The sequence below is a fragment of the Phocoena sinus genome, chromosome 16 (genome assembly GCF_008692025.1).
Source record: "Phocoena sinus isolate mPhoSin1 chromosome 16, mPhoSin1.pri, whole genome shotgun sequence".
NCBI classification, from domain to species: Eukaryota; Metazoa; Chordata; class Mammalia; order Artiodactyla; family Phocoenidae; genus Phocoena; species Phocoena sinus.
The window spans coordinates 7,682,844-7,709,233 of record NC_045778.1 but is presented as its reverse complement, the minus strand read 5'-3'; the positions used below and the strand labels follow the sequence as shown (position 1 = coordinate 7,709,233).

Here is a 26,390-nt window from a genome sequence, read left to right as displayed (position 1 = left end):
GATTGGTTTCATTTCCGCAGCTCATAAAGAAGCCCAAACACAACAACATGCACCTTTGAAAGCAGGCTCAGAATGAGTAAAACTAATACTATGACTAATACTAGCGCACTTTTTATTTTAATGTCTACTACATTCCAGGGACTGCTGTAAGCCCTTAAGTCACAATAATCCGTAAGTAGATGCTGGTATTGGCCCCATTTTACAGATTTATAGATTACTGAAACACAGAGGTACTTGCCCAAGGTCAATGATTATATCTCATACTCACTGATGTTCCTGTAATCTGGTCTTTCCACAGATGGGGACACAGAGAGTGTCTTGTTAGTTGGACCCAGAGCTCCTGCCACATACCTCTTAATTCCTTTAGGAAAAGAAAAACAAGTGTGAAATCTCTAAACAGCTCATAAGTTAATACGCTATCAGATTTCCCCTAGAACACAGGTATACAATCCTTTGTCCGTAACTCTGAAATCCAAAAAGCGCAAAAGCCCCATTTTCCTTAATTCATTTGACAACAAAACTTGACCTCTCCTAAACTACAAGAGGCTATTTATAGTCTTTACCTCACTTAGTGGAAGATTCATAGATTTTACTGCAAACAGATGTTTGATTATGAGGCTGTCCTGGATCCCACTGAGGAAATTAAGAAATATAAAGTATGTGCACATGTTACCGCCAAGCCAACCCAAAAAACTCTGAATTCTCACACATGTGGCTTCAAAGAATTTCAGTTAGCAATCCTTTTCTATCACCATAGCTATGCTTGAACAAATGCTCTCTCTCCCTAATCTTAAGAAACCCTGAAGGTCGTGAACATAGGTTTTGCAAAAGTTCTTCACAGTAGCATTGATCTTGAAATGCTCTCCACTGCTGTACTGCAGGGCCTTTGCTGGGGGAAAATAATAAATCACGATTAACAATTATGAAGCCTGAAATTCAAGTATGAAGCAGATCAAATCTCACATTTAAAACTCTTTCATGAATGTTTTTAATAAGCTTTCCTCTAGGCTAGAGTCTAGGTGCTTCTAACGGAGCCAGAGATATTGTGTTTCTTACATATGGGAACACAGGCAGGGCCGTAGTGCTCATCACCTTTGGTGGTTTTAACCAGGTGGTTATGCTTTTACCATCTAACTGGAGCAAACTACCCAACTAGCTGATAGCCCAGCCTTTGAACAGCTTACAAGCCCCGATATTCTTTATCTTCCCCAAAGCTGAACAATAACGTGGGTGTAAGAAAAACGTCCTTGTCTTTCCCTGCTTTAGCTGGTTTGATAGCCTCTGACCTGTGACTTTGTTGGGGCAACAGTCTATGCCCTTCCGATTTCAACATTATCTCTCAGAAATGGAGCTCCTATAAATTGCTTCAGTCTTCATCAGTATGCTGTGTCTAACTTCCCAACAATTTTGCTTTACATCTTCCCTGTCGGCAATAATTTCACGTTTCCAAATCTTACGGGGCTTCATGTATTTCTTCCATTCCTTTCCCACCCTCAAAGCCTCCCCTGAGCTGGTGCCCAAGTGTTCTTATGGAGCCAGCCAGGAGGCTAGTTATTTCAAGGAGGCACTTTTCAAATCCCAGTAAGACTGATTCTCATGCCACCCTCTTTGTGTGCTACACAGCGCCTTCAAAGACACTAGTGGTATAAAGTAGAAGACGCTCAAAAGACAATCTCTCTTTACCTAAATAAGGCAAAATCACAGGGGTGAGGGAAGCTTTCAAGCGAGAAGATCAAATATCTTAATGATCACCAATGTAACCAAAACAGCTGTGCCTCAATAACCAAAAGACGTACTTCCAAAGGGAGACAAATCATTTTAGCTGTAAATGTACAAGGAAGTCACAGTTCTAGCTACAAAGTTAGGATAAAACACCCAGCAGAGTAAACACAGCGTAAACCCTGAGCCCAAGGCCCAAGGAAACAGAGTCAATTCAGAGGGACACTGAATGCTTGACTATGAAACTGCAGAGAAGTAACTTAAAAACAAGTACGTGATGGTGTCTGCAGTGCTGCTGTAGGCCAACTGTTGTGAAAGGAAAAGGGGCAGTAAGGACAGTATATTATAGCTGAGGATGTCAAAGGAAACATCTTTGTAAAAAAAAAAAAAAAAAACTGTTCCTTACCTGTCTGGAGAGTTATCTCCTCAGCTGCTTTTCTGGCCACTCCCGCAGAGCACTTGTTCATCCTGTAGGCCTAACACATCAACTGCAAATGTTAGTTTGTCCTTATTTCCCTCCATAAAATAAGGAATTCATGACCTTCTAAAGCACAGTTTTATTCAGTAAGGAAAGGTGGAGTGAATTAGTTTGAGGTCTGAATGAAATCTTAGTCAAAAAGGCCTACCAGCGGCCCCAGCCTTGAGGGCAACAGGAAAAGCAAGAGTCTTTGGGAACTGCTTTTACGGTCTTCCACAGAACCATGAGCCAGCTGGCAAAAAGGGCAATCTCTGGACGTCTGGCATGTCAGAATAAGCTGATGTAGTGAAATATTCTGAGTTAGAAAAAAGCATAGTAATGGAAAAAGCAGGGGCTTCAGAGACAGAAGACCTGGGTTCTAAAACCAGCTCTGTCACTACCTGCCCGGGTGGTTCCCTTAGGAACTCCTCCAGGTCCTGGCTTCCTACACCGTACAATGGTGGGAATCAGTGGGTCTCAAGTTTTTGTAGATTATGAAACTCTTGAGAATTTGGAGAAGGGCCATGAACCCTCTCACTAGGAAATAAAGCAAGCATGCAGAAACATACAAAGTAGTGCCAGCAAGTTTTACCGAAAAACACTCAAGCCCATTCATTTACGTATTATCTGTTGCTGCTTTTGCACTATAATGCTAGCGTTGAGTAGTTGCAAAAGAGACAGTACTAGCCAACAAAGCTTAAAATATTTACTGTCTGGCCCTTAACGGAAAACGTCTGCCAACTCCTGCCCTCAAATAATTCCCTTGATGACCCACAAGGCAAGTAATTTCACAAAGCCCCATCACCATAAGGGACAACAGTGTCAGAGAACTCAGGACTACGTGCATGAACACAGAGGCAAGTTCTGGAAAAATCTCACCCAGAAATGGGGACCTCAGCATCTACCATATATTTTCATCATTAACCATTTACAAAACTTGGATATGGAAGCATCCTGTTGACTAAAAAGAAATGAAATCCTTCACCCCACACCCACTAGGATGCCTACTATCAGGAAAAAACAAAAACAAAACAAATGCTGGCAAAGATATGTAAAAACTGGAAACTTGTACACTAGTGGTGGGTATACAAAATGATGCAGCCACTGTGGAAAACAGTATGGTGGTTTCGCAAAAAATTAAACATTGAATTAGTGTATAATTCGGCAACTCTACTTCTGGTTATGTATAGATACTCGAAGGAAATGAAAGCAGGGAGGAAGAACAGATTATCTGTACACCGTGCTCATAGTAACATTGTTCACAGGAGCCAAAAGGTGGAATCAGCCCATGTCCCTCAGCGGATGAATGAATAAACAAAATGTGGCATATCCATACGGTGGAATATTATTCAACCTCGAAAGAGTACGATATTCTGATAGATGCTACAACATCAGTGAACCTTAGGGACATTAAACTAAGTGAAACAAGATAAGTCACAAAAAGACAAAAACTGTATGATCCACTCAGATAAGGTAGCTAGGGGAGTTAAATTCATAGAGACAGAAAGTAGAATGGTGGTTTCTAAGGGCTGAGGTGGAAGGGAAAATTGGGAATTATTGTTTAATGGGTACAGAGTTTAAGTTCTACAAGGTGAAAAGAGTTCCACGGACAGATGGTGGTAACGGTAGCACAACAATATGAATGTACTTAATGACACTGAACTGTACACTTAAAATTGGTTAAAATAGTAAATTTTATGTTACATGCATTTTTCCACAATTTTTTTTTTTTTTTTTTTTTGCAGTACGCGGGCCTCTCACTGTTGTGGCCTCTCCCGTTGCGGAGCACAGGCTCCGGACGCGCAGGCTCGGCGGCCATGGCTCACGGGCCCAGCCGCTCCGCGGCATGTGGGATCCTCCCGGACCGGGGCACGAACCCGCGTCCCCTGCATCGGCAGGCGGACTCTCAACCACTGCACCACCAGGGAAGCCCCTGTGAAGCCTTTTTAAGTTGGGTGACAGATTTGGTTTCCTTTCTTAAAAAAATTGTGGAAAGGGCTTCCCTGGTGGTGCAGTGGTTGAGAGTCCGCCTGCCGATGCAGGGGACGCGGGTTCGTGCCCCGGTCCGGGAGGATCCCACATGCCGCGGAGCGGCTGGGCCCGTGAGCCATGGCCGCCGAGCCTGCGCGTCCGGAGCCTGTGCTCCGCAACGGGAGAGGCCACAACAGTGAGAGGCCCGCAAAAGAGTGTACCGCAAAAATAAATAAATAAATAAATAAATAAATAAATAAATAAATAAAAGGCTTCACAGAACTGTGCACATGGCCAATCATTATGCTTTTATTCAAGTCACTGCATAATGAGTATCGTTTTTATTTGATTATTACTTGCCCATAAAGAAACCAGCTGGAAAATGAATGGGCTGTTGTGTGTATAAGCAGAAGTGATTCTAACCATTTTCCCCATCTGACCACAAATAATAGATAACTAGGCATTAGCTTGACTCTGCAGCTTTGACTGGTTTCTCACTAGCAATTACCAATGCGGCAAATGCTCATGAATATCTTAGATACAAGGAAAAATGAAATCCTTACCAAGTGTTCGAGGCCATAGTCAGCTTGGGCAATAGCAGTGCTGCTAAAAGTATTTGTTTCAATGATATCTGCCCCAGCCAGCAAGTAATCCTGCCACGAGAGAAAGTAATGTCAATGCTATGAGTTTTAGAATCCCTGTCCCCCAACAATAAACTAGTCTTTTCCTCACCAAGGCCACCAAACATCTTTTGACCACTTACTAAGTGCAAGGCACTGTAATAGATAGAGGCTGGGGATGCAAAAAGACCTAAGGATTTCATAGAAAGGCCTGTGATATGAATAAATAAGCACAGAACTTGAATTCAGACAAAGTTCACTTGCGGTATGAATTGAGTCAAGTTCCTTAAACTCTGAGTTTCAGTTTCCTCATTTGAAAATAGTATAACCCTACTTCACCGGGTGGCCAGATCACACACCAAGCTTCTGGCGCACGATGGCCAAGGAACATTCCTTCCGTTCCTTTGCCAGCTCTCTGCTTCAGCACAGTCAGAACCCTGCTGAGAAGCGCACTACCTCTGCAGTCTTGATTCTGACCACAGTTGTTTCACTGCACAGCTCCTGGTCCCTCTGAGCCACATCTGCACCCTTACGAAACCCTGAGGACCTCGGTGCCCTCTGGTTCTCCCTGTTTGAAACATTTCTGCCTTGTTTCACTCTTTGGACACCACCTCAACCTCAATCCGATGAAAATTCTGGAATCTCTTGATTTTCCAATAGTGAGTAAGCCCAACCCCACCTAAGCAGATGTACACTGTTTGCAGAAGAGCTGGGAAATGAAAACCGAGATTCACACATTTATAATAAGTCACAAACATCCCAACTATCTATCACTAGGGAAATGACTAAATAAACTATAATATGTCCATTTTATTACATGCTATGTGGCAGCTAAAAAACAGTGTGCACATATATCTACATACACTAACACGGAAAATCTCCGAAAGTATTGAGTAGAAAAACAAAATTGACTGATATGTGAACCATGACACCATTAAGTTTAAAACATACATACACACAAATAGTACTGAGTTTTCTACAGAGATCTATATGTATACATGTACATACGTAATATATACCTATACATAAATGCATAACAAATGATCTGGAAAGACATACATCAACTAGTATAAGTGGTTATCTCTGGGGAAAAAATAGAAATTTGGAGTAGTGGTTAAAAGGGAATTTATTCTTATCTATGTGTTCTGTTTTATAAGAACAAATTAAAATTTAGTTTTTCAACAAAGAGCAAGAAAAACTGAAAACAACCTTAATGCCTAAGAATAAGGTTAAGTAAATGATGATATATATGTAGAATAGATTATTATGAAGTTATTAAAACCATCTCTCAGGATATTTAATGCTCATGGTATTAAGTAAAAAATGCAAATTATAAAATAGTATGAAGCAATAATATTCCCAATTTAATTTTAAAAATCCAAACACAGAAAACTAGACTGAAATATAAATTAAAATATGTGAATGGCAATTATGTCTTGGTATCAATATTACAGGTGGTTTCAATTTTCTCCTTTATGCTTTCTATAGCATCTAGCTAGACATTTTATTTTTGTAACAATGAACACATATTGTCTTTATAATTAGGGAAAAAATATTTCTAAATTCCTAATTATAATTTTCTCCAATTGTGTGTAGATTTAAATTTTTAAATAATATAAAGTTCAAAAGGTGTTTCTTCTAGCTCTTTACCCTTTCTCTCCACCTTCTTTCCCAGAACAATATCCCACTCATGAGCCCTGGATATGACAACCCTGAGATTCCAAGCCTATTCTCACCAATTTAAAACACGTGTGATATGGGCAAGCTACTTAATTCCTCCTCAGTTTTCCCATGAATCAATAGAAAGCTGTCAAGATTAAAGGAGGCCATTAATGACAGCAAGGCCACAGGCTACCAACAGGTGTTTTAAATATTGGTTCCTGTTGGTCTCAGCCTACCAACAGCGATGGGCTAGGAATGCCTGATGCACTCACATAGGCCCTTACCGCCTGTGCTGAGCCAGGACCGAGCCAATGCCACTGCTACACTGGAGCTACTGGTTCTTATTATGATTGCAAGACTCACCTCAGCAACAACCATCAGGGAACTTTTGAAAAAAACAAGGTTTATTACTCACAGGCATGCCCGGGGCCATACAGTGAGGTAGCTGGGGGAAGGTGGGGGTTGGGCAGGAATGACTGAGAAAACCAGGGGTTCTGCCTTTATTGGGGTTAATGCAGGGGTGCCTAGGGTTTTGTGGGTTCACTCTTTATTGGAGAACTTAAAACCTAAGAGCAGAAATTAGGGCTCAGGAAGGAAAAAGCAGGGTAATTCATCGAGGTTACCCAGGGCTTTCTAAAAAGGGAATTTCATGGCTGGGGGAAGCCTGGTTCCTGGTCTGGCTGTTTAGCTAGCAGATGTGTCACACAGCTGGCAGGGTGTTTACTGACATGGATGCCTCTGAAACGATGCCTCCGCAACCAAAAGCTTAATGTCAGGCACTTACATTACAATCAAAAAAGCTTAGTGTCAGACACTTACACTTCAAATAGGACCTGGCCATTCCATTAAAATTAAGTATCAGGGGATCAGCTCTATGGTCAGTAACTCCACTAGAAATAACTAAGTGTGAAAATCACCCAGTCTTTTTCCCTTCCTCATCCATGAACATGACACAGTCTCTACATCCAGAGAACTCCAGCTAGTCAATGTTCCCCCACGAATGGGACAGCTAGGTTACACCTTATGGTATTTACAGTCATTTTTGCTTCATGTCCCTATCTTGGGAAACTTGCTGTTCTATCTACATGCCTATCTAACTCACAGGACAAAAATTCATTCCCTCAAAAAACATTTACTGGGACTTCCCTGGTTGCGCAGTGGTTAAGAATCCGCCTGGCAATGCAGGGGACAAAGGTTTGAGCCCTGGTCCGGGAAGATCCCACATCCGCAGAGCAACTAAGTCCGTGTGCCACAGCTACAGAGCCTGCGCTCTAGAGCCTGTGAGCCACAACTAGTGAGCCCGGCCAACAACTACTGAAGCCCGCGCTCCTAGAGCCCGTGCTCCACAGCCAGAGAAGCCACCACAACGAGAAGCCCGTTCACCGCAACGAAGAGTAGCCCCTGCTCGCTGCAACTAGTGAAAGCCTGCGTGCAGCAACAAAGACCCAATGCAGCCAAAAATAAATAAATAAATAAATAAAATTTATTTTTTAAAAAAATTTACTGACTTACTATGTGCAAGATACTGTTTTAGGCAGTAGGGATTCAGTAGTGAAAAGCAGGCCCAAATTCCTGCTCTCTGGAAGCTCATACTCTAGTGATAATCCACTTGAATAAGGACAAAGCCACACGTCATGGGCTGGGCTGGGCTGGATGTCCGGGGTTGGGGGGAGGGTGGTGATTTCACCAACTGCATAATAAGAACTGATGTTTGTACCCACGCCAAGCAATTCACACCCATGATGGCATTCCCAATCCACAATATACTGGAATTTTATAATGCAATTTGACTACATAGTCTCAGGCCTCGCAGAAAAACTCGTAGAACCAAAACTCTTCAAGAACCAACTTAAAATCTTCCAGTAACTACAATTTCCATTATGACCAAAGGAAAGGCATTCCTAGTTCTTCTTCAAATGAAAACCATTCTGCATCTTATCTAGAACAAAGTCTTGACCACCCAAGAGAAGAATCCTTTCCACCCTCAATGAATCATTTAATCACTGATTCGTTTGAGTTTTTTTTTCTTTAAGAAGAGTCTGTAAAGCAATTATACCCCAATAAAGATGTTTAAAAAAAAAAAAAAAGAGTCTGAAAGGCAACAAAAGCAAAAAATAAATAAGTGGGACTATATCAAACTAAAAAGCATCTGCATAGCAAAGGAAACCATCAACAAAATGAAAAGGCAACCTACTGAATGGGAGAAAATATTTGCAAATCATGTGTCTGATAAGGATATCCAAAATACACAAAGAACTCATACAACACAGTAGCAAAAAAAAATCCAAACAATCCAATTCAAAAATGGGCAGAAGACAGGACTTCCCTGGCGGTCCAGTGGTTAAGACACCACACTTCCGCTGCAGGGGGTGCAGGTTCGATCCCTGCTCGGGGAACTAAGATCCTACATGCCTCGCAGCACGGCCAAAAAAAAAAAATGGGCAGAAGATCTGAATAGACATTTTTCCAAAGAAGACATACAGATGGCCAACAGGTACATGACAAGATGCTCAACATCAATAATCATTTAGGGAAAATGCAAATTAAAACCACAAGATATCGGGCTTCCCTGGTGGTGCAGTGGTTGAGAATCTGCCTGCTAATGCAGGGGACACGGGTTCGAGCCCTGGTCTGGGAAGATCCCACATGCCACGGAGCAACTAGGCCCGTGAGCCACAACTACTGAGCCTGCGCATCTGGAGCCTGTGCTCCGCAACAAGAGAGGCCACAATAGTGAGAGGCCCACGCACCGTGATGAAGAGTGGCCCCCGCTTGCTACAACTAGAGAAAGCCCTAGCACAGAAACGAAGACCCAACACAGCAAAAATAAATTAATTAATTAATAAAAACTCCTACCCCCAACATCTTAAAAAAAAAAACAAACCACAAGATATCACCTCTCACCTATCAGAATGCCTATTATCAAAAAAACAAGAAATAACAAGTGTTGGCAAGGATGTGGAGAAAAGGGAATCCTCTCACACTGTTGGCAGGAATGTAAATCTGTGCAGCCACTATGGAAAACAGAATGCACGTTCCTCAAAAATTAGAAATAGAACTACTGGGCTTCCCTGGTGGCGCAGTGGTTGGGAGTCCGCCTGCCGATGCAGGGGACGTGGGTTCGTGCCCCGGTCCGGGAGGATCCCATATGCCGCGGAGTGACTGGGCCCGTGAGCCGTGGCCGCTGGGCCTGCGCGTCCGGAGCCTGTGCTCCGCAGCGGGAGAGGCCACAACAGTGAGAGGCCCACGTATCGAAAAAAAAAAAAAAAAAAAAAATAGAACTACTATATGATCCAGCAATTCTATTTCTGGGTAATATCCAAAGAAAACAAAAACACTAACTCTAAAAGATAGATGCACCCCCATGTTCACTGCAGCATTATTTACAGTTGCCAATATATGGAGACAATCTAAGTGTCCACTGATGGCTGAATAAAGGAAATGTTATATGTATATGCAGTGGAATATAACTGAGCTATAAAAAAGAAAGAAGGTGGTTGCCAGAGGTGGAGGGTGGAGGGGAGGGGAAATGGATGAAGGGGTCAAAAGGTACAAACTTCCAGTTATAAAATAAATAAGTCATGGGGATGTAATGTACAACATGGTGACTATGTTTAATACTACTGTATTGTATATTTGAAAGTTGCTAAGAAAGTAGATCTTAAGAATCCTCATCACAAGGAAAAAAAAATTGCAACTGTGTAGGGTAACAGATGTTAGCTAGACTTACTATGGTGACCGTTTCACAGTATATACAAATTTCAAATCATGACATTGTACACCTGAAACCAATGTTATGTTCTTTGTCAATTATGCCTCAATTTTTTTAAAAGAAGTCTGAAACACCTATAACAATGCCCTTCTCCAAAAGATAAGACCTTCTCACTTCCCTGGTAAATATGTTTGTCCTTCAAATTGAATGCAGACCAGAAAAACAGATTAAATCGCCTTGTTATCTCTTCTAGTCATAATCCTATGAAATTCCCATGATAACCTATGAAACAATTTAGTCCTACACTTACTTTTAAAGTTTAAAAGTCTAGCAATACCCAGTCACTTGCTTCTGTTTCTTTATGTTGGCTGGCCATTTTTATTAATTTATTTATTTTCTGGTCATGCCACACAGCTTGCAGGATCCCAGTTCCCTGGCCAAGGCGAGTCAGTTTTTTTAAAGACAGGAAAATGGCATGAAAGAACACGGGTTTTCAAGTCAGTAAACCTCTGTAACGTCAGGCAAGTTATTTAAACTCTGAGGTGCTCAGTTTCCAAATCTACAAAATGAGACTAACAACTACCTTTCAGTGTTACTTCATCAGGGCTGTTGTGGTGACTTAAATTAGTTAGTGTAGGTAAAAACCCTAATTTGTCCAGGATTTTATGGTTTTTCACTGTCGTTGAAATGCCTCAAAGGCAGAAAACCTGCCCTCCTCATTTCCTTATCTTGAATGCTCAATACGACTTTTATATGGTGCCCAAAACCTGCTTTCTGAATAAGGCACCTCTGTCCGAACAAATCACCCCTTTCTTCTCTCTCCCCCAGAGCACTTGGCCCAGTGGTCTGCCCTCAGGACACCAAAGGCCTTTCGGAATGACAGGATGAAAATATAAGAACCTGGGGATGCTTTACCTTATGGATTTGGTAAATGACATCAGGCTGAGTTATACTTAAAATGTCATTGTTGCCTTTCAGGGGCCTGGCGTGATCTTTAAATTCTTGTCCTCGGAAGTCGTCTTCACTCAGCTTGTGCCGCTGGATCATGGTCCCCATCCCTCCATCAAGCACCATAATCCTCTCCCGCAGGATGGCGTCAATCTCATCCTGCAGGGTCTTCTTCATTCCTGCTTTAAAGAAAGTGAAAATCGGACTTTACAAAATGAAAGGTGGAAAACGTGTGTGGAGAGGGAGTGTAGACTAAATTATACTAACTCACAACAGGGAGTAAATAGGGCTCATAAAACACGTGCTTGTAACCTTGAGGCATTTGAAAAATGCTGCCCCAGAATGTTTACATTAAATAACAATGCTTAATGAAATAGGACACTGTACACAGCACAGAATCACTGGTAAAGCACCACACCAAGGTTAAACTAGGCTCTAGTTGTTCCTGTTTCGAAGATGAGCAAGGCTCTAGCTGTTCCTGTTTCGAAGATGAGCAAAACAGGCAGCAAAGAGCCCAGTGTTAACAAGGCCAGGCCACCTGCTGGAGAACATCTTTAGGGCTCTCTGTTGGTTCTGTGCATGCGTCCCCTCAATAAGGAGATTTAGCTTGATAATTGAAAGCCATCAATAATTCCAAACTGCCATTTAGACTGTTAACTTTGACGGTCTCTCCCACCTACTGCCAGAACTCACGTAGCCTACACACAGGGTTTTCCTCACCCCTGCTCCACCTCTGGACCGATGACTGCTTAACACCCTGGAGCTTCTCAACTCTCCCTGTGCCCTTGACTTCTCCTAATTCCCGGTCCTCAAAAGCCCCAAGGCCTACTCCTTCCAATCCTACTTTATGGTCTCCAAGAACTACTGGAAAGCCACAAAACCATGCTGTTTGGAGTCACTGAAAATTCCTAACATGGAGCCTCTTGTTTGGTTCACCTTTTCTCGGCACTCTCAACACTTCCCACACCTGCTGTCCCAAACCTCTGCTTGCTTTTGGCACCAAATCCTTCTCATCCTTTTCACTCACAGGTGATTTCACCTAATCCTGTATAAAAGAGTCTTCTTTGGGGAGCTCCTCAAATTCACCCCCCTCCACCTCAAAATCCTCTTGCAGCTCGGCTCCCTCTGCACCTAAAGAAGAGCACTTGACCAGCGCCACCCATACCTCCCACTGCTCCTCCCTTCCAACTCCGTCCCCCCACCCCCCACCCCCCCACCCCCGCCAACCCCAGGCAGCTCTAGCTCAACCTGTCTTCTCGCTGTGGCTTCCTCCTCTGCCTCTCTACCGCAATTACTCTCCAAAGGCACCCACGACCTTCGAATTCTCAAATACTGGCTCCAATCTTAGACCCAGATTTCAAGGTGTCCACCTGTGATGGCCCCCTAGAATACCCACCTGCCCCTCAATCTATTATCCAAATCCAAACCTGTCAAATTTCCTGTCTGATCTCCCTGTTTCTGTGAATGGCACCACCCTTCCCAGAAGCCTGACCTGACAACCTCAGTGTCAACTGACTCCTCACTCGCCCTGATAACCAGCATCTACTCAGATCTCAAGCCCTATAGATCTGGCATCCAAAATGCCATTCATGGACTTCCCTGGTGGTCCAGTGGTTAAGACTCCACACTTCCACTACAGAAAGGGGGCATGGATTTGATCCCTGGTCAGGGAACTAAGATTCCACATGCCAAGTGGCATGGCCAAAAGAACCCCCAAAAACCAAAAAAGCATTCACATTGGGCCCACCTTCCATCCCCAGTGCCACCCTTTCTGCAAGCCCTTACTACACATCCCAGCCATCACAGATCCTCTCTGAGCTTCAGTTTGCATCCATGAAAACTGAGAATAACAATACCTGCTCATCCTACCTCATGGAGTTGTCTTACGGGTTAAATGGGATCAGATATGAAGATGCTCTGTAAAAAATCAAGTGTCCTACAAAGGTAAGAGATTACGGCCACCGGGGTGACTGTACCTGGTCACCCTACATTCCAACCCATCCTATGCACCACGACCAGATTCATCTTCCTAAAGTACAAGTTTAAACCAGCTGCTTCCCTTGCTCAAAAACCTTCATCAATCCCTTACTGCCGGGCTTCCCTGGTGGCACAGTGGTTGAAAGTCCACCTGCCGATGCAGGGGACACGGGTTCGTGCCCCGGTCCAGGAAGATCCCACATGCCGCAGAACGGCTGGGCCCGTGAGCCATGGCCACTGAGCCTGCGCGTCCGGAGCCTGTGCTCCACAACCGGAGAGGTCACAACAGTGAGAGGCCCGCGTACCGCAAAAAAAAAAAAAAAAAAAAAAAATCCCTTACTGCCCACCAAAGTTACAAGTTATTCACCACAAATCACAATGACACCCACCTCTGCTGTCAACATGGCCTTCTGTGCTCCCTAGAAGTGGAACAAAGCTGGAATAAAATGCAGCTGGCTCTAAGCTATTTGAGCCTCTTGGAGGAAAAGACTGTGACTACACCAACTGATCACTGTCCCTAGCAATACCAAGGACAGTACCTGGCACCTAAGTGTTCAGTAACTCTTTCCTTAATTGAGACAGCAAAAAGTGAGGAAAGATGAGAAAGAAGAGAAGGTCATCTAAAACCCAAACCAGTAATGTATGAAGATTTGTAAGCTGGCATTGGGTGCAAATTTACAAGCCAGCACTGTCTTACTGTCCAGAGTCTTAGGTACTCAATACAGAAACAGGAGCTAAATGAAGGCTACAGAGCTATTTTGACTGAGTTACTCCTAATAGGCTTCAGAAAGGTTGCTCTAGCAACCCGCAAGGCAAATTTGCCAATATCTGGTTTCTTTCCCAAAGGACATTATGCTTATTTCAGGGTTTACTATTCCTTTCCAAAACCAACTCACTGGCTAATTCTGTTTATTGAACTGACAGGTGAAAGAAAACTCTTCCTGAAAAAGGAACAAAGTTAAGATCCAATGATCTGACCAGTAGTACTTCAAGTACCAAAGGAAAAAAATCACTTCCTGGGAATGTGAAGAAAAGCAGGGCTTAATGAGACATGTATAATAGAAAGATTGGTAGGCAATCCGGCAGTGGTCCAGTCATTTCCAGCTAAAGTTAAAAAAGGCAATTCAGGTGTGGCATTAATTTGGACACCCCATGATGTGGTTGTCCTATCAGCTAATAAGCACCCAGAATTTGACATGATTAAGTTAATGGTGATGACAAAAAAAGCCAAGAAATTGGGGTTTTAGTCCTCACTCTCATAAGTAGCTATGGGGTTTTGGACAAGACTGTGTTTCTGAAAAACGGAGAAATATGCCCCGCCTTTATCACAGAAAGTGTGATAAGAGAATGAAACAATGTGTTTGAAAGCAAATTTCAGATGTTAACAGCTGGGACTCTCAAATCACACAAGTCATGAAATGAGACATATATCCTTCACATAAACAGCCCGTAAATGTTAATGACTCTTACTATGTCATTATTATTGCATAGCTGATAAAAAGTGGAGCTGGGCTTGAAACTCTAAAGGTTGCTTTCTATATACTACAGTGTCCGGCAGACCATGAAAAAGCATCACATAAGCCTGAAGCTATCAGCTCTGTTCATCTTGGGGCAGGAAGCAGGGATGGCATGTTTACAGGTTTGGAAATGAACATGAATGTGGCAGAGGGAAGACAATACTCGGTGAAAACTTTTAAATGGAGATCCTTTCAGATGGGGAATAAGAAGAGAGAAGATTAAAAACTTTAACCTATATGCTCAACTGAGTTCCTTTTTTCTTAAAAGAATGCAGCTGCAATCCACCCTGAAATAAGAGCATGTGAGCTTAAGTAGGTGTGACTGAATCACCCAACTGTGGGTGCACAGGGTGTGGACATGGTGGGGGGGGGGGGAGTAAGTGATGCATCTGAAATTTAAAAAGTATTCAAACCTTCTAGGAAAAAAAAACCCGTCTTTTCCACAATGAAATATGCCTTTGGCATCAGCAAAATAGTCAAATCAGTATCATATTATTTACATGTCTTTGTCCTTCTATCTCCTCCACTGACCACCTGCACAGATGCTTAAGGAGACAGGAAGAAGAAAGGAGAAATTAACGTAAGGACATAAGAAATGCCCCACCTCCTCCCACCCTGGTCTAGCTCATCAGTGTTGGTTTGGCTTTTCTCTACTCACTGCAAATCTGACAATGGAGTACACCTCACTTCTCCCATTTTCATAGGAGGTCTAAGCATTTTTTCATGAGGCCTCCACTGTATTCACTTCTCAAATCAGAAATATAGATTGTTTTCAATCTGTAAGACAGTTCACTATAGGGACTTCCTTGGCCGTGCAGTGGTTAGGACTCTGGGCTTCCACTGCAGGGGGCACAGATTCGATCCCTGATCAGGGAACTAAGATCCCGCATGCTGCGTGGCAAAGCCAGAAAAAAAAAAGATAGTTCACTATTTACCATAAAACAACCCCATCCCCACACATACAAATTGTGATATCTTGTTAAGAGTCATCACATATGTAAGAGATCAAAGGTTTTTTGTAAACTCTAGACAAAACATGTGAATTTTTATGAGAAACTTGATAAACTTACTCTGTAACTTATGTGGAAGACTAAAAGTCCAGAAAGAGCTAAGTTAACTTTTAAAAAGTAGGAAGAGATTATTTGGCCTACCAAATACTATGATATACTACAAAACAATATCATAAAATAAGGAAAGTAAAATATAGAATATCTTTATTACTTAGCATAGGGAAAGACTTCCAAAGACTCAAAAAGCTCAACCTATAATGTTAAAAAAAAAAAGGTGAATTTGATTACATAAAAACTAAGAATTTGGGCTTCCCTGGTGGCGCAGTGGTTGGGAGTCTGCCTGCCGATGCAGGGGACGCGGGTTCGTGCCCCGGTCCGGGAAGATCCCACATGCCGCGGAGTGGCTGGGCCTGTGAACCATGGCCGCTGAGCCTGTGCTCCGCAACGGGAGAGGCTACAACAGTGAGAGGCCCGCGTACCACAAAAAAAAAAAAAAAAAAAAAAAAAACTAAGAATTTCTGTTAAATGAAAGTCACCACAGACAAAAGTAATAAACAGATTATGAATTGGAGGAAGATTCTGCAATGTCTATAACTGAAAGGGACTGGGAATTCCCTGGCAGTCCAGTAGTTAGGACTCCGCACTTCCACTGCTGGGGGCCCAGCACTTCCACTGCTGGGGGCCCAGGTTCGATTCCTGCTCAGGGAACTAAGGAGGAACTAAGATTCCACCTCAGGGAACTAAGATTCCGCCTCAGGGAACTCAGATTCCACAAGCAGCACAGCACAGCCAAAGAAAAAAAAATTAAAAAAAAAAAAAAAAAGGTGTAAGTGAAAGGGACTAACATCTATAATGTACCAGGAGCTCCTACAAATCAATTAAGAAATCAAATAGAAAAATGGGCAAAAGATGTGAATAAGCAAACCAAGAGAAGGAAAAATTGAATAATCAACAAGTATATGAAGAGATGCTCCAACTCATTAACTATCAAAGAGACAGGAATTTAAACAAGACAAAACCAATATATACACAATGGATGGGCAATAATTAGAAGACTGGATAATGCCAAAGAAAATCTGAACTCTTGCTTTTTGGAACATAGACAGATACTGCCATTGTGGAGAGCAGCGTAGCAGGAGTCAGTAAAATTAAGCATGAGGAAAACCCAACAATCTCACTCCTGGTATTTCCCAAACAAAGTCTCCATCGATCCACAGAGAACAAATCAGAGGATGTTTATAGAAGTGGCAAGTTGCAGACAACCTTGGGAAATGGCAAAGTCAAATGTGCAGGATGCTCATGCAGAATACTACTGGGTGGTAGCCGGATCTACCTCTGTGTTGCTCTACTGTACGGACAGAATATTGAGGGAGAAAGTTAGAAATGACTAACTACCAGGTTTAGATTTATATGAATTAAAAATACATACACAGACTAGAGTCTACAAGGAAATGTACAAATATGTGGAAGTATGTGAAACAGGAGCAAGAGAATTGTGAACAGAAAATAGAGGCAAAAGGGAACACATAATAAAAAAAATATGAGTGGAAACTGTAAGGATTGAACCCAAAACTCCTCTGCAACTGAGGTCCTTAAAAATCCAATGCATCTACATTTTCCACATGTTTATTTATCCTTTGGGGGATAACGTAAGATTTACCATAAGAGAAACTAAAAGATCCTCCTCCCATATTTGTTAGCATAAGTGTTCACTGTTCTAATCTTTATGTGTTCTGCAAGACTTTCCAGTAGGGGATTATCTTTCACTGGCTTCTAACCACCATTGCTCCTCCAGAACCTTCTCATAAGAGTAAGTCACCTTAACAACTCTCCTTTCCCTTGGCAGGGTGAGCATTTGTTGAAATGCTGCTCTCCCATAAACAACAAAAACAACAAATCAAACCTCTGGTATTTATCTGTATTCAGTTCATTAGGTCTAGAACATTCTGTACATTTTTTGTGTGTGTGTGGTATGCGGGCCTCTCACTGTTGTGGCCTCTCCCGTTGTGGAGCACAGGCTCCGGATGCACAGGTCCAGCAGCCGTGGCTCATGGGCCCAGCCGCTCCGTGGCATGTGGGATCTTCCCAGACCGGGACACGAACCCGTGTCCCCTGCATCGGCAGGCGGACTCTCAACCAGTGCGCCACCAGGGAAGCCCTAGAACATTCTGTACATTCTGTACATTTTACTCCTGACTAGTCAGGTTCTAAACAGAGCAGATTCTCCCTAACATCTTTCACAGTAGAAGTTTTGCAGGTCCTTCATTTAACTGACTAGTTACAACAGTGTCTCAGAAATACTTTTAAGTTTAACATATATATGTATTATATAGATATGCAGTCCAGAAGAGAGAGTCCTTGTCTAGCGAGCCTAAGAGATCACAGTATTTTTCCCAGTTTGAGAGGACCTAGCCAATGTATTTTGTTTATTTGGGTGATTTTTTTTCTACCACTAACGTTTTATTTCCCAGTAATAATACTGTGATTCATAATAAGTGTTCCAAAGAATAAACAAACATGGGTTAACTGGTTAAAACACCAATTAGATGTTGAGGTGGGTAAGTCAGATACTATCACCTTTAAGAACCATCCTGAAGAATGACAAGATGAAGGCATAAACAAATAAACCCCTAATACACAGGATTTTAGATAATAAATTAGTGTCAGGAACACATTTCCTCTGGGGATAGAATGATCCCATGTAGCTGATTTATTTAGGACTCCCATATCCACTGCACTAACTGGGGAACACACAGAGCAAGGAAAAGAAGTTTCCATTTTCTGCATTGTAAACAAATGATCCCAACACATTCTCAGCAGTTTCCTGACTTTACTGTATTAAAGACTATCTTACTGCTGCCCTATAAGTCCCTTGCAAGATACTTCATTTTTGAATCTCTAACTTCTAGGTTGCACCAACTTGCTACACTTTGTAGACATCTCTCTGCTGTGCAATGTTCCATTTCTGAAATATACTATTTCCGCTTTGATTTTAATAAGGCAGGGAAGAATTAGAATCAGGTAACTGGCTGATATCAATTCACTGGCTCATTTAGTCATTCTTTCATTAATCACTTAACAACTGAGTTCCAGATAACATAGATAGCAAGGATGAAACTAAGAAATGTTTAGAAGCTGTAGTTAAACTTTTCTCACAAGAAGTATTTGCTAGCCCACCAGCCTCTTTCCTAAGCGGGTACAACCATGGTCTGAGGTCATGGACATTTAGGCTTAAGGCCTGACCTCGAGATTCAAGAATTTCCAGTTCTTCATTAAAGAGCTTCACTAAGACTGGACACCAATAAGTAACTAAGTAAGGGTTTTTAGGAAGTTAAAACCTGATTCTCACCCCAACATACAGGCTGCCCACACAGAGAGAAGCTGCAGAAGTGAGCCTTGGGGTCAGGGAGCTGAGCTACATTCAAATACTCAACAATTTTCCTTTCATCTGCTGTACAAAGATCACTCAATATTCAAACTATTCTAAATCTTTAGAGGCATTCTGCTGCTGGATAAGGGAAATCCCATACCTCCTTTTTTAATTAAACGGGGAGGGGAAGGCCAGAAGTCATCGGTAAGAGATATTGTTCAAATAAATAAATGACACCCCTGCGAGAGATACAGGTCTTACTTTATAGCAACAGTGATCAAATGTTTCTCAGTCATAGTTCCACTTGTTTCATGAACAATTCTAACGGTCCCATTTATCAGGACCTTACAATCTAAAGGGTCACTAGCTCACCTCTGAAAAATTTCTGAGTTATGAATTCAGTCTTCACGCTCCTCCCTGAGCTGAAGAGCATCATCTGTCATAGCATTGCTACTGTTCCGTCCTTATTACTGATTCTCTTGTTTCTTCATTTTCTACTTCATACCTCACATGTTTTTATGGGTGTATTTGTCCACAAATTATAATCAGGGACGGCATTAAAGGCCCAGAGTTCATTTTAAAGCTGAAAATATATTCTGTTCTTGTGCTAAACTAGTTTGTTCGTTTTTTTCTCCTCATTGTTGATGCCGGAGCTACCAACATCAAAATCACTCAGGATTATTACTCCACATCCCGACCTACTGTGTACTGTGTACTGTGTACCACATCCCGACCTACTGAAGTGGAAAATAAAACTTCAACGCAGTTTTAAATAGTTCTCTGGGCTTCCTTACCTCTCAGCGCCTGAACCTTCTTTGGCTTAGGTGCTCAGTAAACATATTCTGAATGAGAACGTGCAATCATGCAAAACTTCCATAAGGCCCTGCAGGAATATGCTACGTCAAACTGCAAAGTGTAGTTACCTTGACGTTCAGAATGTGTTTCGGGGGCATTGCGGGTAGGGGGTGTGCTCTACGGATTTGATGGTTTGTTTGCCTGGGGAGGAAGGGGGAAATGGGTGGAGGAAAGGAACGCAGCAAGGAAACGTGGTACCTCAGGGCTCCTCCGCAAGTTCAAAGGCGCCGCCCGCCCACGGGGAAACCTAACCAGGTGTCTCCGGGTGGTGACTGAATCACCCCAGGGATTAGGAGGCAATAAATCACCGAAGCGCGGAGAGCGGGTCGCAGCGTTACCGGATGGCGTCAGGTCGTGGAGCGCGGGGGACATGCTGCGGTGTCCTCTCCTCCTCGGGCCGGGGACGCGGCGGGGAAGACGCACCCTCCCTCCACACGTGACGGCCCAGAGCCACGCCAGCCAGCGCGGGGCCAGTGGTTCACAGAAGGCCGGAGTCCGGGGGACAATGAGGGAGGGGCCTCCCCTCAGGACCCTGGCGCGGCGCGGCGACGACAGGCGGACCCCTGGCCCAGACCACTGCACAAGCACGTGCTTTCTTCTCGGCCACCTGGCCTGTCCTCGGCAAGGGCCTGGCGGCTAGACCCGCGCGACCGGAGGCCGGGTCGCCGGGAGGGCGCGGGATAGACCCGAAGAGGAGGACGACGTGGCGGCCGAGGCGCCGGCCGAGACTCTGACTCCCCTCAGGGTTTGGGGAAACTCAGAGTACTGTTAGTTTCTGCGCGCAATCCAGCCTCAGCGTGGGAGGACCCGCCCTTCAGGCCCGTGATTGGTCTGTAGGAGCTCGTCGCGGCTCTATGGGCTGCTAGATCTCAACCACTCACCTGAGGCTTTGCCCCCAGGGGTTTCTGGGAGATGTAGTCCAGGGTCCCAGGTGCCCCTCTGAGGCTTTGCGCATCTCAGCCCTGCGTCCGAAAGTGCGGCCGCAGCGGGTCTCCCCAAGTTTAAATCCTGGTGCGAAGTTGGCGCTGACCTCAACATGTTGTATGATGTCAAGAGCCCGGTACTTGGGAGTCTTGGAAAACCAGGTGCGAGTCACGCTTTACTGTTGACTGGCGCGGGGCAAGATACTTAACTTCTTCATCTCCACTCTACACTTTATAAAATAGGAAATGATAGGGTGGTGATAATTACTATTTTATAAGGTTGTAGTAGGGATCAAATAAGATCGTGTGAACGCGCAGGGAAAACTATGAAGTACATATATGCGTGTTGTCACTTACTGACAATAAACTTTTATTGAGCGCGCACTATGTGTCAGGCTTTGGGCTACACATTTGGAATGCAAAGACACACAAGGTACATCACACCCCCCCACCTTTGTCTTAAGAGGAAGAACTCAGTCTGGTTAAGACTAGTAATTGAACAGGGAAAAATAAAAAGAATCACATACATTGTGCCAAAGGAACTCAGAAACCCAAGGGAAGGTTTCGAAGAAGACGCTGAGTTCTGAAGGAAAGGTGTGTGCCAGCTAAGGCCATTCCAGTTGGGAGAAACTCCCAGGTAGAACACAGCACTTGAGAGAATTTGAAAATAAAAGACAGCTGTGTAAGGCTAAGCATGCTAGGAGGAAAAGCAAATGAATCTAGAAAAAATAAAATAGGGCTTTCCCTGGTGGCGCAGTGGTTGAGAGTCCGCCTGCCGATGCAGGGGACAGGGGTTCGTGCCCCTGTCTGGGAAGATCCCACATGCCGCGGAGCGGCTGGGCCCGTAAGCCATGGCCGCTGAGCCTGCGCGTCCGGAGCCTGTGCTCCGCAACGGGAGAGGCCACAACAGTGAGAGGCCCACGTACCGCAAAAAATAAATAAATAAAATAAAATAGAGACAAAATAATGAAGCCTACTAACTTTCAGAAAGAGCACAAATTTGCTTGCCCTTCTCGTTTTCCTGTATGTAATTGTACCTCAATTGTTTAAATCTACAAAATTATAGTAATGTGTATAACATCCTTACTAAGGACGGTCATACCTGGAGGGGGGAAAATGGAGCGAGTGGGGAGAGAATGAAACAAGAGTGTGGGAGGGAGGGGATATCCCTGAATAGCTGAAGGTCTTGTTAAGATTGTAAGGGCTAGTTTAAAATTTTTCACCTCTCTCTCCAAGTTTGTTGATGTCTCTCTTGAAAAGTAATCTTAAAAGCACCTAGTCATTTACTATCCCCTATCCTAGTAAAAATTCCAGGTATTGTATATCAGTCTCTGTTGTTAGCAAGTCGTCAGAAGTTTACTGTCTCAGATAAAACTGACCGAATTCACTATTTTCTTAGTTGTAAAAGGGGAACAAGATTTAAGGGATACATGATCCCTAAAGCGGCAGTGAATTCCTACTACAAAAACTCACACAACTTAAAAGTTCCAAGAATACTCGTGTGGGTTGTTGAAATGTGTCCCCCCAGGAAGATATGTTGAGGTTAGTCCTAAACTCCGGTACTTTAGAATGTGAATAAATTTGGATATGGGGTGGTGGTTGATGTAATTAACATGAAATCATACAGGAGCAGAGTGGCCTCCTTATAGGAAAAGGAGAGAGATGCACAAGAAGAAAACAGTCATGTGACAGTGAAGGCAGATATTGGTGTGATGCAGCTACAAACTGTGAAGTAAAATTCATAGTTTATGGCCAGACAAGAAAAATTTAAACATAAAAAATTCTTCTCTGCCCTTTGGCCTCCTCTCTCCCGTCACTGTGCATTGTGTCTGCATTATGCATGGACCAAACCTTCTGCATCAGCATGATGCTGATCAACCATAAAGAGCAACATTCTCCCAGTACCAAGACAACTCCTTAAAAGATAACATTCCTTCTTGAGCTTGTAAGGGGTCACATGACCCACCACCTTGTACTTGCAGGTCTGGATTATGTAAACTGTCAAGAATAGATCATTTGATGTACAGCCCTCTGTCTCAAAAAACTTAGGTAACAGTGCCTTTACTTCGAACGGGCGGAACAGTTCTCAGAGCTTTCCGAGATGCTTTTCCCCAGTTATAATCCTCAAATTTGGCTCAAATAAAATTTTCTGTTTCTTTCTTAGATCGACTAATTAATTTTTCGTCGAGAAAACCAAGGAATGCTGAGGATTGCCAGCAAACATCAGAAGCTGGAAGAGACAAGGAAGGATTCTCCCCTGTAGGTAATTGTAAGAATTATTTTAAAACTTTCTCAGAAAATGCAATGTGTTCTGTTTTTTGTTTTTTTCTTCTTTGACTTGGATTTTTTTGGTTTCTGGGGGCGGGTGTTGTTCTTATTGTTTGGGGGGGTTGGTTTTTAATTTGTTTTGGTTTTTTTCTATTTTTTTTTTCTTTTGGTTTTGCCTAAGAGTAGTCAAATATTTTTGTTTAATAGACAGGAATCTGGTACTTAAGATGTTGAATTGAGAGCTAAATTGATAATTGCTAATCTATCTGACTTATAAATGAGGTATGAGGAGGGGAAAAGTGCTCTGACAAACACTTTTTAAAGTTCTGTCTTTGAATCCTGGAAATTTGTGTCCTAAACATGGAGGGAAATCAGAAATAATTTATTTATTTTTTTTAACCTACACTTCATTTAATATGGGTGCTATTTTATTTTTTTATATTTATTTATTTTTGCTGCATTTGGTCTTCGTTCCTGTGCATGGGCTCTCTCTAGCTGTGGTGAGCAGGGGTACTCTTCGTTGCGGTGCCCAGGCTTCTCACTGTGGTGGCTTCTGTTGTGGAGCACAGGCTCTAGGCGTGCGGGCTTCAGTAGTTGTGGTACGTGGGCTCAGTAGTTGTGGTGCATGGGCTTAGTTGCTCCACAGCATGTGGGATCTTCCTGGACCAGGGCTCAAACCCATGTCCCCTGCATTGGCAGGCGGATTCTTAACCACTGCACCACCAGGGAAGTCCCAGAAATAATTTTTAAATTGAAAAGAGTACATGAAGAACGAATTATTTTCTCATAACCAAAAAGGAAACTGGTTAAAGTTCAATGCGATCTAAACTAATCTAAAGTTCAGCAACCTAAACCAGTTAGTATTTTGCTTTGGTTTTCTTTTAAAATTTCAATATACAGGTGATTTAAAAGAATTAAGTGAACTAGCCAGTATTGTTTTCTGGCTCAGACTGGAAGGTGAAGTGCAATTAAGATAATCAAGTTTTGGGGAATTCCCTGGCGGTCCAGTGATTAAGACTTGGTGCTTTCACTGCCTTGGCCGGAGTTCAGTCCCTGACCAGGGAACTAAGGTCCTGCAAGTTGTGTGGCGTGGCAAAAAAAAAAAAAGATAATCAAATTGAAACCTAGAAATTCTGTGGTTTGGGGGACATTATCAAACTCATTAAAAGATAAGAGTTCTTGTTATACTGGCTTTTAAAGACCTAACTGTTGAAATCCTATGAATTGTTGGGGCATTTATTTATTTCACAAATATTTATTGACAATGCTATGTGCCAGGCATTGAAGCTAAAATAATGAGACAAAACAGATGCAGGTCCTGCAGCCTCGAGGGTATGACAAATGATAATCAAATATATCATTATAAAACAAGATTAGTGCCACGGAGGAGGATCTTTATAAGCTAGTTTCTGTTATCATCCTTGTTTACTGATGAGAAAACCAAAGTAAAGAGAGGTTGGCTGGTCAGAGTGCAAGAGTGTAACAGAGTTTACAATTCATTGATCACAGCCAGGTACAGATTTCTTTGTTCCTTCCCTACCCCGACTGCTTCGCTTAAGTAATCAAGAAGAAAAAGGAAAAAAAAGAAGAGAGAGAGAAGTTAAAACAACTTGCCCAAGGTCACACTTCTAAGAGGTGGTACAGTTGGGCCTCAATCCCAGGAAAACTGGTTTCAGCATTCCTCCTCTTTATCTGTAAGCCAGTACTTGCCCTTGAATAGCTGATGAAAGAGCCCTCTCCGCAGAAAAGTGGAAACATGGAATTGCTTGCAATTTCCATTGTTACTCAGATTCCCTGGCCTTAATTTACAGAATAACACGAGTTTATAAAATGTTGCCACGTCGTTAGAATTAAACAAATGCTATCTTCATTCATGAATGAATGGAATTTTAAATATACTACATTTTCAATGGGAGATATTCCTACTTGGCTTTTGGGAACAGATAAAACTTTAATGTTTAAAGGGTTCATGTTTAAAGGTCACCAAACATCATCCCCAGAGTGTTAGTACAAGACCTTCCTGAGCTCTGGTAGGCCAGGTGCCTTGCCTGCTCTTTTGCCTTGCTTACTTAAGTCTTTGATTCAGTTTAAGAAAGTCTTATTTTAGTACAGACTTTTTCTGGCTTGGTCCTAGCTATAGCTACAGCAACATTTAATACCTGGCACATGGTGGCATGTGAGGAAATAATGTTTGCAAGAATAAATTACTGGAGAAATATTGCAGTCATCATTTTCTCGACATTATTAGATGAACACCGCTAGCTCAGCTTTCATAGCAGACGCTTTACTGGCAGAAAGAGAGATTTTTTTGTTTTATTTTGTCTTCACCAGGATGTAATTTGAAAGCTATAATCATTCTCTAAGATTGGAAATATGATTCCCTAATTAGCCAACGGTAAGATAAATCTCACTAAGGTTAACATTAAATAAAGCAAAATAATCCCCAGGTCAAGTGTAATTTGGTTAAAGGTATTAATCCTGGTGAAGAAACACCTGTCTGTCAGCAAATGTGGGGTTTGGGGCCGAATACTGGTTAGGATTGGAGGCATAGACTAGGGAACTTGGGAATGTTCACCTGGTTGCTGGGACCTTTAACCCTGTTCCTGAGATGAAAGTGCAGCTGGTATCTATAATGGAGATTGCATACCTCAGGTTGTCCTGGTTTGATAGCACTAGTCTTCAAAGCCATTCAACTATTGCCTGGGTCTTTTTAGAAAGCTAGTCTTTCTCTGATGACAGACAACCATGTTGGTATTGCTCTTCACATTTAAAGTGGAAAAATACTATACCTGGTGTATGATTAAGAATAGCCATGTAAAAAAAAAGAATAGCCACGTATAAGTATCATGTACTTATAAAACTATGTGAGGTAGCTTTTACACTTGGCTAGCCAGTTGGTATTAAGAACCTTAATATAAATGTTATTATAAAACTATCAATTTGGATGTTGCACAGAAATGAACTATAGCCTGAAAACATTAAAATTAAATAATGTATTTTTCTTCAAGTAAATATTTAATCACCAATTATTCTTTCATTCTATTTGTCAATCATTAAGGTATATTGCAGGATTAGTTCTGCAGTGTTCAATCTTGGAATTTTTGTTATTAGGAATTAAATTAATTTCAAAGAAACTGAAGCCTATAGCCTTGTTCAGATTATCAAAATGTATAATTAATATTGACAGCAGAACTTCAGAAAATTCAATAAAACAAGTGCCAATTAAATACCTGAAGTGGGTAAGAACCAGGTCAGGTGCCTTGGGGAGTATAAAGATGTTCAAGATAAGATTCCTTCCCCAAAGACACTTCAAGACAAATTATGAATGAATAAGACAAAGCAGGTCATAATAAATGGAATAACGGAAATACAAATGAAAAG

At 42.4% G+C, this 26,390-nt stretch overlaps 1 protein-coding gene across 4 annotated transcripts in view; it reads right to left on the bottom strand.

The window, feature by feature from the left end:
- Positions 1 to 20,499, bottom strand: part of MTR (5-methyltetrahydrofolate-homocysteine methyltransferase) — a 117,743-nt gene extending 97,244 nt beyond the window's left edge. Inside the window, exons 1-5 of one of the 4 annotated variants that reach the window (XM_032608645.1) lie at positions 20,017 to 20,499; positions 11,057 to 11,271; positions 4,711 to 4,800; positions 2,126 to 2,195; positions 269 to 361 (exon numbers count right to left, since the gene is read on the bottom strand). In XM_032608645.1, coding sequence (XP_032464536.1) covers positions 269 to 361; positions 2,126 to 2,195; positions 4,711 to 4,800; positions 11,057 to 11,266 — 463 coding nt within the window. In that variant the 5' untranslated portion in view covers positions 11,267 to 11,271; positions 20,017 to 20,499. The remainder of the gene's footprint in view (positions 1 to 268; positions 362 to 2,125; positions 2,196 to 4,710; positions 4,801 to 11,056; positions 11,272 to 20,016) is intronic. The other 3 variants (XM_032608641.1, XM_032608642.1, XM_032608644.1) reach the window with 3 other exon arrangements.
- Positions 20,500 to 26,390: the final 5,891 nt, after the last annotated feature.